The sequence below is a fragment of the Anticarsia gemmatalis genome, chromosome 8, assembly GCF_050436995.1.
Source record: "Anticarsia gemmatalis isolate Benzon Research Colony breed Stoneville strain chromosome 8, ilAntGemm2 primary, whole genome shotgun sequence".
Taxonomy (NCBI): Eukaryota; Metazoa; Arthropoda; class Insecta; order Lepidoptera; family Erebidae; genus Anticarsia; species Anticarsia gemmatalis.
Window position 1 is genome coordinate 11498495 of NC_134752.1, and position 14965 is coordinate 11513459.

Sequence of the window (14965 nt, forward strand, 5' to 3'; positions counted from 1 at the left end):
ATGATCAATCTTACATGCCTGACAGTTTTTTAACACGGTTTTTGAAGGAATGTAAAGTCCCTAACCCGCACTAAGCCAGAGTGGTGGACTCAAGACCCAATCCCTCTCGCCTCCCTCATTCCCGGAGGTGAATCGAGCCCTACAGTGGGACAGTGATGAGAAAATTCCTTTTCTGATGCCGGGAAATGAAACATAGATATTAATTTCAAAATGGTTTATTTGTTCAGACTCAGGAGCGTCGTATGTTCTACCGAGCGTTTACGAGCGTGATGCCGCTGATATATTGGAGATATCTGATCAAAGGCAAGTTCAATGGCCCCGGGACTATACGAAGAATTATAAACCCTCTCAACAGATAACTTTGTTTGTTAAATATTTAATTTAATGTTATATTCATCGAGTAAGACTGAGTTAAATAAATCCTTCTGTAATTTTGAAATCTTTTCTTTCATTTTAGCCCAATAATAATGACCAATTTAAAGGTGTGACCACATTAATCTATCGAATATCTATAGTACAAATTGATCGAAGGTCGATTGACTTTAATTTGTGTTCGAAAAAATTTTTCGATGTCGCTGTGGTATCCCTAAAGATATCTTGACTGCGTTATATTTAATTGTAAATACCTTTAGGATAATAATATTATCATAATTTTAATTACAGAGTCTAAGTTATTTGAAATAACGGGGTCAGTACTGTAATATTGCTGTTTCATTATGTAATTGTTTAATTTCATAATAATTATATTGACTTTGAGTTCCATTACAGCAAAATTACTTAGTTTCTTAAATACTGATGACGAAAATGATACTCCTTTTAACGTAATTTTAAATTATACTTATAGATAATCTTAATTCATATAAAACAATACTGATATACATAAAATTGTACTTAACTAACACTACGTATTGTGTACATGACTATTTTCTAAAATTATATTCTCTAGGCTGTTCAATTTGGTGTTACATTTGGTAAAAATATAAAAAATGACTGTCCCGTACTGGGGTAACTACTTAAAACTAAATGATTATCTAACCTATACCCATATTAGATCTATAGGCACTTAATACAGAACGACATAATGAAAAATACATACAAAATATTTTTGTAAAGCATCCTACACTCGTATTCGGTTCGGCATTAATCCGTCTAGCCGAGCGATCGAACCGAAAATGTGAACCGATCGGCACTAGCCGAACAAGTTAGTAGAGGCGGCTTTGTTGTTTAATAAAGCCGAATCGAATATGTGTGTAGCAAGCCTAAGTGGAATATCTAAAAAACTATTTTATTTTAACCATCTTCTAAAAAGGTGGAAGTCCTTGATTCGATCTTATATGTAAATGTTCTGTTCATAAAATGTTGACGTTAAAAAAGTGCATGTTAAAACCTAAAAGTGACTTCGCAAATGAAATTGAAATATACACAGAATTCTAACTTACTGCCTTTCTGATAAACATCATATGTAACTTCTGATTAGAACACATTATTTTGTCACTTTCAATTAATTTTGAAGCTGTAAGTATATGAGTTAAAAAGACAAAACAATGTTTAACTTATCAAAGTTTACATGACGCTTTTTTGTAAGATAGTAAATAATGTACTATATTGCACTTAATTTTAACACTGCAAGCGTAAAATACCGAATGTGACTTAAAAGCTGCACTTAAATGTACGTTTTTATACAAGTAAGTAATTATTCATTGCTAAAAATCACCATCATTTATCATATCTACAACATTCACATAACTTTTACAAATCTATTTGCCTCTGTACCGAAAGAACGAGTTTTTATTTTACTTTATAGAAATGGTAATAATGTCCATCAGCCCCTTTTGGAACAAATTAGAAACGAAAAACTGATATACTAACTGTCGCTCTTTGAATTCAGGACCTAGGTTCGCCAGATGACGGATCCTATCCGTCCTATATATCCTATGGATTTCCTATAGCCTTCTTCCCATGGGCGTCCCACGTTGGGCGCCAGTATATAGGGAAGCCAGTTATTTTTTGACGTCAGATGTAGAGAAGTCTTAACATATTAGTTTGAATATATACGTCTAATTTAAACTTAATCCAATTCTAAGACAGAACGAAAATGAATCATATTTCCCCTCTCCCGTTCAATTTACCAATGAATTCGATACATTTAACAAGTTCTTTAAAGTATCTACACAAAAACTCGCACTAAGTGTACAGAACAAGTAAAAAATCTCAAACTTTATTAAGCGTAGAGAACTGTTCCTTATTCCCGTTGTTGAGGTCAGCGGCGCTCTGTCGTTTCCTCTTCATGGCCGCCTGGCGTATGTTGTATTTCTTGCGAGTCTTCACCAGGTACACTGAGAGGGCGATAGCTATGAGAAGAGATACTATGATACAACCGCCTAAGATTAGTGTGAGGTTCGTCACGCGTGGACCGTTTTCTGTTGAAGATTCCAGCTGAAAAGAAATAAAATTTATTGGAGAGAGCAAACATACTTTTAGTAATAGTAACCTTTATTTCTTGCACTGGTTAAGGATATTTTTGCGTAGTATAAGTTGAAAAGTAAGCCCATTAGGTCGATGGTTTTGGGAAAAAGTAAATTATGTGACAAAATATATAAATTAAAATAATATCCATACATATAAATAACTGATTTTGACTGTATTTACTTTCAATAATATGAACCGAGCTTGTTAAGAAATTCTTCTGCTCTTAATCAGTCGTAAAATGAAGCTAGTTTAAAGAAATTATTTACTCTTTTGTGGACTATAAGCCAGTTAACGAACTCACCATGTAATTGCCATGCATGCCGCTTCTAGAGAACATGTCACTGCACATCGCGTCTTCAGTCCAGTTGTACCAGTGCACCAGCCGAAGACCTTCGAACGCGCGAGGTGAACCACACCTGAAAAGAAAATCATTCATCGTCACTACTGTAATATAAACTTTTTATTATTTAGGTCGAAGGGTGATGGAATTTTAAGGTAAATTAACACAAGGCAGAAGTGAAAAAACCACACCCATATATTTCCATTTAGATATAATGTTAGTACCATTCCAAGTAAAACTCTATTGCATAATTAGCAATACTGAAATCCCGGGATTATGCATACTCGAACAATACAAAAAAAAACAATTTGAATGACCCTAAGAGTTCGTCGCCCCGTCGCTGTATGTTAGATCGCTCCAACCACTAAAGTATTTAGGATTTCTTAAATTATTATACACATCCCAATGCTTCTGAGTCCCCATTGCATTCCCTAAGGAAATAGCCATTTACCTCAACTCAGCCAGCAGCCTAGAGTTCCTATTAGCATACATCTGCGGCAACAGATCTCTGACGACCCACTGCATATCACAGGAACAGTTCCACGGATTGTACTGCAGGTTCACTCCCTCGCTTGCTACCGACCAGTCTAGCAAGTTCCTCGGTAAATGTGTCAGGTTGTTGTGGCTTATGTCCAGCTGAAATTGAAACGTAAATAAGTTTGAGTGTGTAGAAATACTAAAATGGGCAGGCATGCCTATATATTGCTCGAAATAAAGGATATTTTAAATATGTATTGGTTCATAATACTCGTAATCAATGGTTCTACATGACAAGATGTTTAAATGTGAATGAAGTAAAATGATTTTGTAGGGATCGTAGCAAGTATTTAACCGTAGATCGTACCCCCATCCATTCATTTTCTATTATAAATTAATTATAAATATGAAAAGTCATTTAATCTATTGTCTCGATCGTTTACCTCACGATTTGAAACTTAATCTGAGTTTGTTATACCGCAATACTATTGAAGGATTAGGTAGGCACTTTAAGATTATTGGAGACTAAACTATAGTTCATAATATACTAAATGTAAAGGTCAATGACCTCATAAATATTGCTAATTGAAATACTGATAATAACTCACCATGCACAGAGATGTCCCATCAAACGCTCCAGAGTTAATCTTACTCAACAAAGGACAGTTACTCAAATACAAAGAGAAGCAATTCAACGTATTTTCAGCATCATCAGCTCTCCCCACCACATTACTGAAAGCTTTATCTTCCACCACACTCAACGTTTTTATATCATTCATATACAAACTTTTTACTGCTATTATATTTTTAAAATAAACCATCTCGATGGGGTTGCCATCAAAGTGTAATTCCTCTAAATTGGGGAAATTCTGAGTGCTTATAGTCTTCGGTATTTCAGCCATTAAATTATAAGATGTATCTAGAATGTATAAGCTGGGTAATTTCTTCTCTATGTTGAGTTCCTTTATTTGGTTTCCTCCCATGATTAAAACCTGTAATTTCAATGTTATTGTTTGTTATGAATGGATGACTGTTACAAATTATTTTCCTGGAAATTATGAGTAGGATGTAGTCCAGAGTTAATAATGTTTGTACCTACATCATTAGTAGCTGAAATATACCTACTCAAAGTAAGTAGGTTCGTATGTGTACGGGATTTACTTTACCACCGTAACTAAATTCATTATTACGTCGTTCTATGAGCCGATTATGAAGCTCAATCCCAATTATGTATTGTCTAATTTTCTGCATATCTATGTAGCCACAAAAATAAGATATTTTAATGGTTACTATATTAGACGAAGCTGAAGCTAGCCTAAAATGTTTCAGTTGGGTAACTTTTTGAATTTTATTATGGTTCTTATCTTCTTGCAAGCTTCGCAAATATAAAGTTATCAAAAAGAAAAGCTAGAGAATTTAAGTCTTTAATGTTTTGAACTTACCTCTAAACTATCAAAGTTAGTAGTACCCTCATCATACAGAGCAGATAGTCTGTTATAAGACACGTCAATGTACTTGATGCCATCAGGGAACTTGGGCCAGTGGTACAAAGTATTAAACTTCAGAATTGCGATCTGCAACGACGGCGGCAGTGCGAAAACAAACGTTATGTTGTTCTGCGCAAGGTTCAATTCTCTTAAATTCGTGCAGGAGAGAAACGCTGTGTCTTCTATTATTTCTATCATGTTGTTTGATAGATCTATGAATTCTCTGGAAAAAAAATAGTTATAACGTTAAAAAGTAATTACGTTTAAAAAATAGTATTTGGCTCAAATATAAAAGGAGGGTCGGGTACGGGAGCTTGCCTGTATACACTTGGACAAAACGCTGAAGTGGTGTGATGATACGGAGTAGGTACATGTACCTACTCAGGTCGTGAAACATTTCTAGAAGTGAGATAGTCAAAAAGTATGTAGGCATCAAAATAAACGATGTTCGTACCGCAAAAAATTCTTTACCGATTCCAAATTATGTCATGTTTGAAAAACATATGAGTACAATTTACCTGGGTGAGTAGATATGTCATTATATTTCTATTTCGTTCTTTGTAATTAGCTACAGAGGTAGGTATGCATAATCAGTAAAAAATTGTAGCTATTTCGAAAACTCTACAGCAGGGCTTAATCAATAAACCTTATCTACGGACTTTGATAAAAACAAAGCGTGCTCTTCTACAATATTCCAATGATATTTTTGTTTAAAAACAAGCCTATCTTAAGAACTAGTTTCCTAGAAGTAGTAGAATATTGTGCGTTATGATAGAGCACGTTAACTAACTTATTTAATTATGTAAGACAAGACTATTTATTAACAGTTGAAAACTACAACTAAGACAGTATGAGAGTATCGATAGAAGAAGTAAATGCCAAAATTAAAACATGTTTTAAATTGTATTTTCGAACATAATAATATTTCAAACAATCAAAACCGATAAATACGTATAAGCCTCTACTTTAGCTTTGAAAGAATCAGTCGCCCTATAATCTAGCTAACCAGCAAAGAGGTGAACAGTTTTCAGATACCTCTTATAATAGACCATCTTTCGTCTTCTCATATTGTGACTAACTCATTAACTTTTACTACTCATGAACAGATCATAGTAATAATCTTCAGTAATACAGTATGAACCTTGAGTTACCTGACTGACGGGCCAGTAACGACAGTTATATTAACGTAGGCGTACTATGATCCCGGTTACACGACATGTACATAGGTACATAATATATGTCATGTATTACATCGCACGCTATTTACGGATTCAATCAATCATCATTTGCTTGGGAACTTGACAAATCGTGTATTATTCCATTCGGTGGAGGAAGTTCTTTGAATAGTAAGTTGTTTTCTTGTGAGGACAATAATTGAAACCCGTCCATTCAGCTGATCCGCAATTGCTAGGACTTTTTTCGCAAATACAGTTAAGATTTTGGAACCGAGGGAGAGGGATATATGTATATGTACTAAGTACCTATTAGAAAAGAATGTAGTGATCATCAGTCTTTACAATAATAGAATTTGATGATGAAAATATGTACTATGAGTGGACAAATTCACCCAAATCAATTAAAATTTTCATAAATAAGATGACCAAATCTGCAACACATGATCATGAATAAGTATATGCACGATGAGGTTTTCGTAAAAAATTAGAAAAAATATGATACTTACAAGCTATTATTCAAAGAAAAAGTCTCCTTCACGATAGACCGTATTCTATTCTCGTTCAAACTCAACCGCTTCAAACGAGCTAAGTTCATCAAACCATTCCTTTGGAGCACCACATCAAAGATGCCGTTCTTGCTCAAATCTAAGTCTTCAAGCAATTTCATCGGCTGCAAGGCATCTAGGGGAATCTTCTTTAAATTATTACTTTGGAGGTTTAACTTCTTAATATGTCGTAAATGTTTGAAGTCTAGTTTTGTGAAGCTTGATAGTTTATTGTATGATAAGTCCAGGTCTTCGAGAAGGTCGACCTTCGTGAACAGGTCTGGAGTGATCTCTGCGAGTTCGTTGTGAGAAAATGAGAGGACTTTTAGATTTGGCACATCGCTGAATGGGTCTGGCCAGTATGCTTTTATTGCGTTGTTTGTAAACCTTAAAGTCTCCACTTGAGAGTTTGGTGGTAATCTGAAAGGTAGAAAATGTTTTAAGTTTAATTTGTTATTCAAATATGCCAAAAAAAACAGCCGGATGGTACTCGTACACAAACAAACGAATCTTTAATTAAGTTTTACCAAAAAGGTAATCCAAATCTTTAAAATGTTAACTGTGCATGAAAATGCACTTTATGCATTGAATAGCCACCAGTCTTAGAAACATCTATCGGTCGTTAAACTCAGAATAGCATTAAGGTTGATGAAGTTGCAATGCCTATAATAAATTAAATTATGACATCACAAGAAAGAGAATTGCTCGCTCGAGAATTTTCATCATTAACATCAAGATAGCTAAAATTCGTGAACAAAATCTCATACAACCTACGTCGGTAGGCCTAGCATACGTGTACATTCAGGTAAAAACCAAACAGACTTACATAATGTGTATTTTTATCTAACACATAATGTTTAGTTAGGAGTTAGAGCCCGTGTTTTGCAAATATAAAAATGTAAACTCAATTTGCCGCAAACTTGTAGATAAACACGATAATAGAAAGTTTAAAAACCTTTCTTTCAAATAATTGCAGTCCTTGAAACAAATCAACAATAAATACAAAAAAAAACAGAGTTTAAATATGCCATTTAAAATGGCTTCGTAATTCTTAATGCCTATTGTCCTGATTGTCTTTGAAAAGTTAATCTACAAACGATGTTAGCAGAGAGAAACCTGAAAAATATTTAAATCTGGTCTAGCCCAATTCTAAATAATTGTACCTATTATGTAGTGAATTGTTTCGTTATGAAGTTGATTATACTAAAATATACAAACTAATTAGTTATTGCCGAAGCCTTTTGAGTAACAAACGCCTACAAAAAACTCTGTATGCAATTTCTGGCAGAAGAGGATTGACGACCTTTATTACCAAAAACTAAAAATAATTGCATAGCGGATGATTGGCCACAAAAAAATATTATTTACAAAATATAAAGCCATCAAAATAAACTTTAAGGTTCAAAAAACTTAGTTTTTCTTCATACATGTAATAAGATTTTCCTGCATAATAATATTTAGTAGGTAAACTAGACTATCGCATAATTTGTTCGCAAGTCGGTCACTTCCTCGCCTCGTCGCACTGCGAGTGTCGAGACGATTTGCTATGTAAACTGACACGGTTTACGCGCTTGATTCAGCTTGATTGATGGGACACACAGACTGGATAATGACCTTTTATCTACACTTAGAAACAAAGGATAGATACTCTTAATTGTGTTTTATGATAGAAGATACTAAAGCCAAGGAAAAAATGCCTATAAGTTAGGTGGTTTTTAAATATTACTTTTTAATAAAAATGTTTAAAAGGGCTGCTATGCAATATCTAGCATGTCGATAAGTGTTTTGTAATAGAGTTTCGGCTACTCAACTTTGAAAATCAACATTTAAATTGCGATTTTTATTTAGTGTGATGTGCGTACAAACATCCAGAGTGACAAGCAAAAATAGTACCTAAATACAATTGTTTTGGCTTCTTGATAAAATAAAGACCCCTCATTATATTATTTATTGATTTTCTTTAATGTCTGGTCATCAGTATTGTTGCTAGCTGTTGCCGAACGACAATGCTTCGCTAAAAGAGTTAAGAGAGCAGTTAATAGTCATTATTTAATTAAGGACAGTTTCCTAATCAAGGAGGAATCTTAGGTATGTTGCGAAGGACTCGACAATCATCGAAATTGGGAACAAAAGGTACAACAAGTACCCGAACCATGTGAGGGTAAGGAACAACAATTTTATGGGAAAAGAACACAAAACATAGCGCAGCGGTAGAGTCAAAACGACCCCTTCTTTATTGATGACAGTCTAATAAGTATTATATTAATAAGTTAGTGACACGAAAATATTTTGAAGTTCGAGTTAGGTACTTACATACCAAAAATTTAGTTCATGCCTTATACAGTCATTGAATGAACACAATTGTGTGTGATTACTGCGAAAACAATTAGCGAGTTAGTGACCCGATTTTAAATCATGCGAGACTGTAAAAAGAAGCCCTAATCCTCAGATAAAATGCTATTTTTTATAGGTTTAGAAACCTTAGGTAGGTACTAAAAAGATTTAAAGTCTGTCATATTTTATTAGGAAAAGGGTCTGTAAATCATCAACTGATCCTACCCTAATTCAAATGTCAGGATCCCTTTTGAATTGGGTTAGTGGGCTTATTTTATACTTCTAGGGCACTTCGGACCACTTCAAGACACGGCTCGGTAGTTTAAGGGTCTATAAACACGTGAAATGTCAACCCTTAGGTGTTTTAAGGGCTGTAACTGTTTATAGAATGTAAAACATAACCTATGGTAACTGCTTAATACAGGATGTGAATTTTAGGCCTCCTTATTGGAAAACACACATGTTGAAACAAATTACTTTATTTGTGTATTGAAATACTCGAAAGAAATGATCTTACTGCGATTTTATTAATCACTTTATATGCGAAACTTTTGATAGTCTTACGCTAGGATCTAGTAAATAATATGACTAAAGAATTTAACCTATATCTCCTTTATGTGTTTAAAAATATGTAAATTTCTAATCATATTACTTTGACCGATTACGGAAAGCTAATTTTACAGCTTGTTGAAGACAGTCAAAATGCGATAACATAACCAGACGGTAAACACGAAATAATACTGACATTATGCGGTTTTTCATGTTGACATGTCATATGATTGCAGTTATAATAATATACAATTGTTTACTAAGAGCTAACATTATACGTCAAAATATCAACAAATACCTACGAAAATTGATTAAGACTGGATTGATTTCTAGACCCGTTTAGACCACCGAGATCTAGGCAAGACCAAGACTCTAAGGCTAAGGTCTTTTTAAAAGTCAGTTATTATGTCTGTATAGCTATTCGTCTATCAAGCCTTCATGATTAAACCTATTTAGATACATTTTGGCAATAACAATCATAAGCTACTCTTACGCGAAGCTGGGCTTTCAAACTCTAAAAAGTATCTAACGCATGTCTCAAAAATATTTCATAAAGAAAATAACAGGCTTCCTATCCCTACCTAATCCCGCCTTTCATAACATTCTTATATTCTTTGGCAAAGACAATAACAATGCAGCCAAGCCTTGTTTGGAAATGAATCACAAACGTTTACGCTCACTGTCATCGGTATCAGGAGATATCGGAGCACTTCTCAATAAATAACAATGCAATCATACAATTTATCGATAACGGACCGCAGTTAGTATTAATTGTGAAAATTGTTACACTTATCGGTGCTCAATCGATATTATATGGCTACTATTAAAAAGTTATTATGAGTGTTTAAACCGGGCACACTTGTCGGTAAAAAGTTTAGATAACATTTTCATATTAATTTTATTTCACGCGCATTTCACTGCCACCGCGGGGCTCCGTTACCATTGCGTTGGAAGGTCGTTGGTACGATTCCCATACGGTGCAAATATTTGTGCGAATACAAATGGTTGTTTCAGGACAGGTTCAACTTTGTGTCCGATGTTTGTATGTTTGTAAACTCCCCGCGGCACAAGAGCAATTGGTAGAGCGGGAGTCGCCTTTTTTAAAATATAAAGACATTTGTGTTCTCAAAGGTAAGTAGGTACTGGTATATAAAAGGTTTTTTTTCTAGAGACTATTTTTTATAGCATATACATCAACACTGCATTTCGTTTATGAGGCCCGAGAGCCTAGAGTCCCACTTTCTACAGAGGTCAGCTTGTAGCGCGCTCCAGGGTCTCATTTATAAAGGTAAATGCGGAAACAGTCTCTAACTAAGTAAAACTTTTAACTTTCAGGTCAGCTTGCGACTACGGCCAGTTTTATCTTTGCCGAAACGTCAAGGAATGTAATTTTAAATGGAAGTTCGCGTTAATTTCCGTAAAAATGTAACCCATTAATGTCCCACTGCTAGGCAGTCTTGAGTCCAGCACGCTGGCCAAGTGTAGGTTGGCAATTCCATAAAAAAAACGATCAGTATTAACCACTTTGTCTCAATGGTTGGTGAAGTATTTTAAAGAGGTGCCGATTAGAGATTTTTACTTAAAATTGAATATTTGCCAGTATTAGTCATCAGTGCATAACAAAGTGACACGTTAGTCAGAAAGTAGAGCACATAACGCGAGCGATAAACGATGCTATTTTGTTTTAATATTTATGACATTCGCGGAAAATAGACTCTGTAAAAATCAATCAAGAAAACATGAGGAAGTGTACATAAACAATTAGCACTAGAAACAATATTTATTGTTCTATAATAACCGTTTTTATTGTGTTTTAATTTCCTTGAAGTTTTTCTGCGTTACCTACGGTTAAATCTGTAACATTTTCCATTAGAAACGCTATCAAAAAATGGTTTTCCCTACTCGTTCAACAGAGATTACGATCTGTGCACACAAACTTTCAATGCCCTTTAAAAATGTTGTATGCCTATATAATTACGTGGAGATAAGCAGTCAAGGTGACGACGTTATAAAGCATCTAACTAAAATCTTGAAGTAATTAACAAAAAATGTTTAATTTAAGTATTTAGATTAGAGATTTGAATAAACTGATGCTTTTATTCGCGTGATGTGCAAATATTTCCGCGTTTTTAAAGTAATTTAGCGATTTTATATGACTGCTATCATGGGTGTGGCAATGAGATTGTTTCAAACATCAGCTTAAGGGTATCGTAAACCTTGAAGAAGGAGTTTAATAAACAAAGTAACTATGCATGTAACAAGACAGGAATCGAACCTTACTACGCGCGCTAGTTGTTCTTGTTTATGGACGTGACAATCAAATAAATACTAGAAAATAATTATATTAATATTGAAGAATGATAATACATTCTAATGGCAATTGAGGCTCTTGATAATAAATGAATGTTGGTAAATGATTCAGATTTAGTTGCGGACTCTATGTTTACACTAGTAATCTCTAGATAGAGCGTAATCAGTACCTACACTTTTTATGTGTTACTATGAGTGGGTAATTAATTACCCAACAACTTATAAATGAAGTAAATTTTTATTAAATGATCCCACTTACTTGCCAAGTGTCGACAGCCCCAGGCCATCGAACGTAGCTGATATCTTCAACCCATTTGGATTCAACGGCCACGCAATCTTGTCCAAATCGGCAACATTCTCTATCCTATCAAACTCCGAGCACTGAATATACAACACTATATGAGTCCCATCGATTTCGGGTATTTCACTGCACGTGCACACATCACATAATTTTATTAATTTTAAAACTTCTTGGTCTGTAATATCTTCAATAACATCTTGACCGAATCCATTTTGAATTAAAAAAAATATAAACGTCAAATATAGCGCCCGCATTTTTTTTTATAAACGATGACACGGGCGTATCTTTGCGTTCAGCCCGACAATCGCGGTGGAATGATAAGTTGCCCTATCGTTGTCTTATCGCCATCGCTGCTGTGTATGTGTGTGTGTGCTGAAAAATGACGCACACCATGATAATAGAAGATTAATAAGAAGTTAATGTGATTCATATTTTTAATAATAAATGGTGAATCTAGGAATAAGGTAAGGCACCTTGAATTAATGTGAATAATAAATTAAACTGAAATAATTTTTATATTGAATTCTTTATAACTAAAAGTAAATAATATTTGATAGCAGATAATTTGTTTAAAGACTTAAGAGTAAAACAAAATCACTTAGTTTAAGAATATCTAAATGCAAACCAAATAACTATGATTAAATTACAACCAGCATTTATTTACTTAACTGTTTTCGCACCAACACCAAACCATTTCAAGCAGTAATCACATTTCACTAATCCACTAATTACTCTCATTATCTATCAACAAAACAATACAAAAGCAACATTATAAAGAAACACAAAACACAATGTCTTGTAGAACAAATACTAAAACAACTGATCGACAATGCGCTTAGATTGTGAGGTAATGCATGTAGCGTTTGATAGAATAATATGAGACGAGTAGGCAGTAACGCGAGACTCGTAAACCGCAAATCGTGTGGAAAGATTGCATGCGACAAACTCCTTTATTAACTGTGATACTGTATTGCCCGTGACGAAATTAATATTTAAATTGATTAAGGTTAAGCAATGTCATCGGGGTTTGGAAAACGATGGGTAACAGAAAACAAATTGTTAAGTTAAGATGTGCGTTGTAGAGTTGTCAACTTGTGTCAGTCGTATTTGATCAGTTAATTACTTTAAGTTCATGTTATGTAGGTGCCTATTAGTGAATGAAAAGTATGTGAAATGGATACTTAAGATAAGCAACGTTATCGCAGTCCGGTTTAAGATTGGTGATCACTACTGTCCAATTGTTGTACTATTAGTCTATGTTATCTTAAATACTTATGTTCATAGAAATGCTCTTTATCCCCTAGCTTCTAATATCCCAAACCTGATAATCTCTTAGTAAATAGACTTGACTCATAATTTACTGATTGATGTCACTTGGATACTTCTTCATGAAACGCAGATTAAAACATAACTAAATACAAAAATTATCTAATACAGTAATCAAAAGTAATATCCAATGTGTAAAGAGATGTAGATAAAGTACCTACTATGCGACATGTACGTCAGGCTGGCCCGGCCCCTTGGAATTTAATAATGAGATTGTTATCAATCCAATGTACCCGGGTATACTAATATATGTAACACCTTCATTTTCAATGTAACTCTTTTTAAAAGAAATTACGTGCACTTCTTAGTGGCCGGGCCAGCCTGACGTTTTCAGCCCGGCCACCTTGTTTCCCACTAATCTACAAAAAATACTGGCAATATTGTGCTACAGATGAAATGTACCCTATAATTTATGCATATGTAACACAAAATCGAATCCTAAAATGCAATAGCATACGAAATATTAGCGGTTGCAGGTGGCCGGGCTGAAATTATTTCGTTAATATAAAACAGTAAAACTGCAACACCTACCAAAAACTAATACCAGTACATAATGAGATATAGAGATATAGAATACATGTAACGCTTTCATTTTAAATTATAATACATATTTAGAAAGAATAATCACTTGAAATTATATTTCAGCCCGGCCACCTAAAAGCGGTAATATTCCCTAAAATCTTATGCCAATTTGTACAGTAAAACCTGATACAGCTATGAAATGAAAGTTACATTCGTTTCGTTTTAGTCGTATACCTTTAAGCCTTCTGTTTGACTAGATTATCAAAATCTGAGAAACTTGCCGAAGAGTGACTATCATTTATTAACTAATTTCAGGACATTTGGTTTTGGATAGGATTTTGATAATCTAGTCAAACAGAAGGCTTAAAGGTATACGACTAAAACGAAACGAATGTAACTTTCATTTCATAGCTGTATCAGGTTTTACTGTACAAATTGGCATAAGATTTTAGGGAATATTACCGCTTTTAGGTGGCCGGGCTGAAATATAATTTCAAGTGATTATTCTTTCTAAATATGTATTATAATTTAAAATGAAAGCGTTACATGTATTCTATATCTCTATATCTCATTATGTACTGGTATTAGTTTTTGGTAGGTGTTGCAGTTTTACTGTTTTATATTAACGAAATAATTTCAGCCCGGCCACCTGCAACCGCTAATATTTCGTATGCTATTGCATTTTAGGATTCGATTTTGTGTTACATATGCATAAATTATAGGGTACATTTCATCTGTAGCACAATATTGCCAGTATTTTTTGTAGATTAGTGGGAAACAAGGTGGCCGGGCTGAAAACGTCAGGCTGGCCCGGCCACTAAGAAGTGCACGTAATTTCTTTTAAAAAGAGTTACATTGAAAATGAAGGTGTTACATATATTAGTATACCCGGGTACATTGGATTGATAACAATCTCATTATTAAATTCCAAGGGGCCGGGCCAGCCTGACGTACATTATGCGACTTGTGATTATAGAAAAAGAAACGCAATTATTGGAAATGGAAAAAAAATGTATCCGTTATCTTGTCGGCTGTGACTTAATGTTTTCTTGATAGACGAAGTGGTCCCGTGGAGCGGACAGATACAATAATGTTCGTACCAAAACTAAACCTATTTGAAAATATTACAA

The 14965-nt window shown here is 34.2% G+C and overlaps 2 protein-coding genes across 2 annotated transcripts in view; one reads left to right on the forward strand and one right to left on the reverse strand.

Moving 5' to 3' along the window:
* The window catches only part of Sqor (Sulfide quinone oxidoreductase), a 22398-nt gene extending 22022 nt beyond the window's left edge, over nucleotides 1-376 (forward strand). Inside the window, exon 17 of the mRNA XM_076117483.1 lies at nucleotides 228-376. Within this exon, the coding sequence (XP_075973598.1) occupies nucleotides 228-359 (132 nt within the window). The 3' untranslated portion in view covers nucleotides 360-376. The remainder of the gene's footprint in view (nucleotides 1-227) is intronic.
* On the reverse strand, nucleotides 200-12877 carry LOC142975097 (uncharacterized). The gene is made up of 8 exons (XM_076117766.1): nucleotides 12657-12877; nucleotides 11946-12359; nucleotides 6455-6913; nucleotides 4729-4996; nucleotides 3895-4278; nucleotides 3261-3445; nucleotides 2771-2885; nucleotides 200-2436 (listed from the first exon to the last, which is right to left on the reverse strand). Exons 2-8 carry the CDS (start codon nucleotides 12239-12241, stop codon nucleotides 2212-2214), a joined length of 1932 nt encoding a protein of 643 aa, XP_075973881.1. The 5' UTR covers nucleotides 12242-12359; nucleotides 12657-12877; the 3' UTR covers nucleotides 200-2211.
* Nucleotides 12878-14965: the final 2088 nt, after the last annotated feature.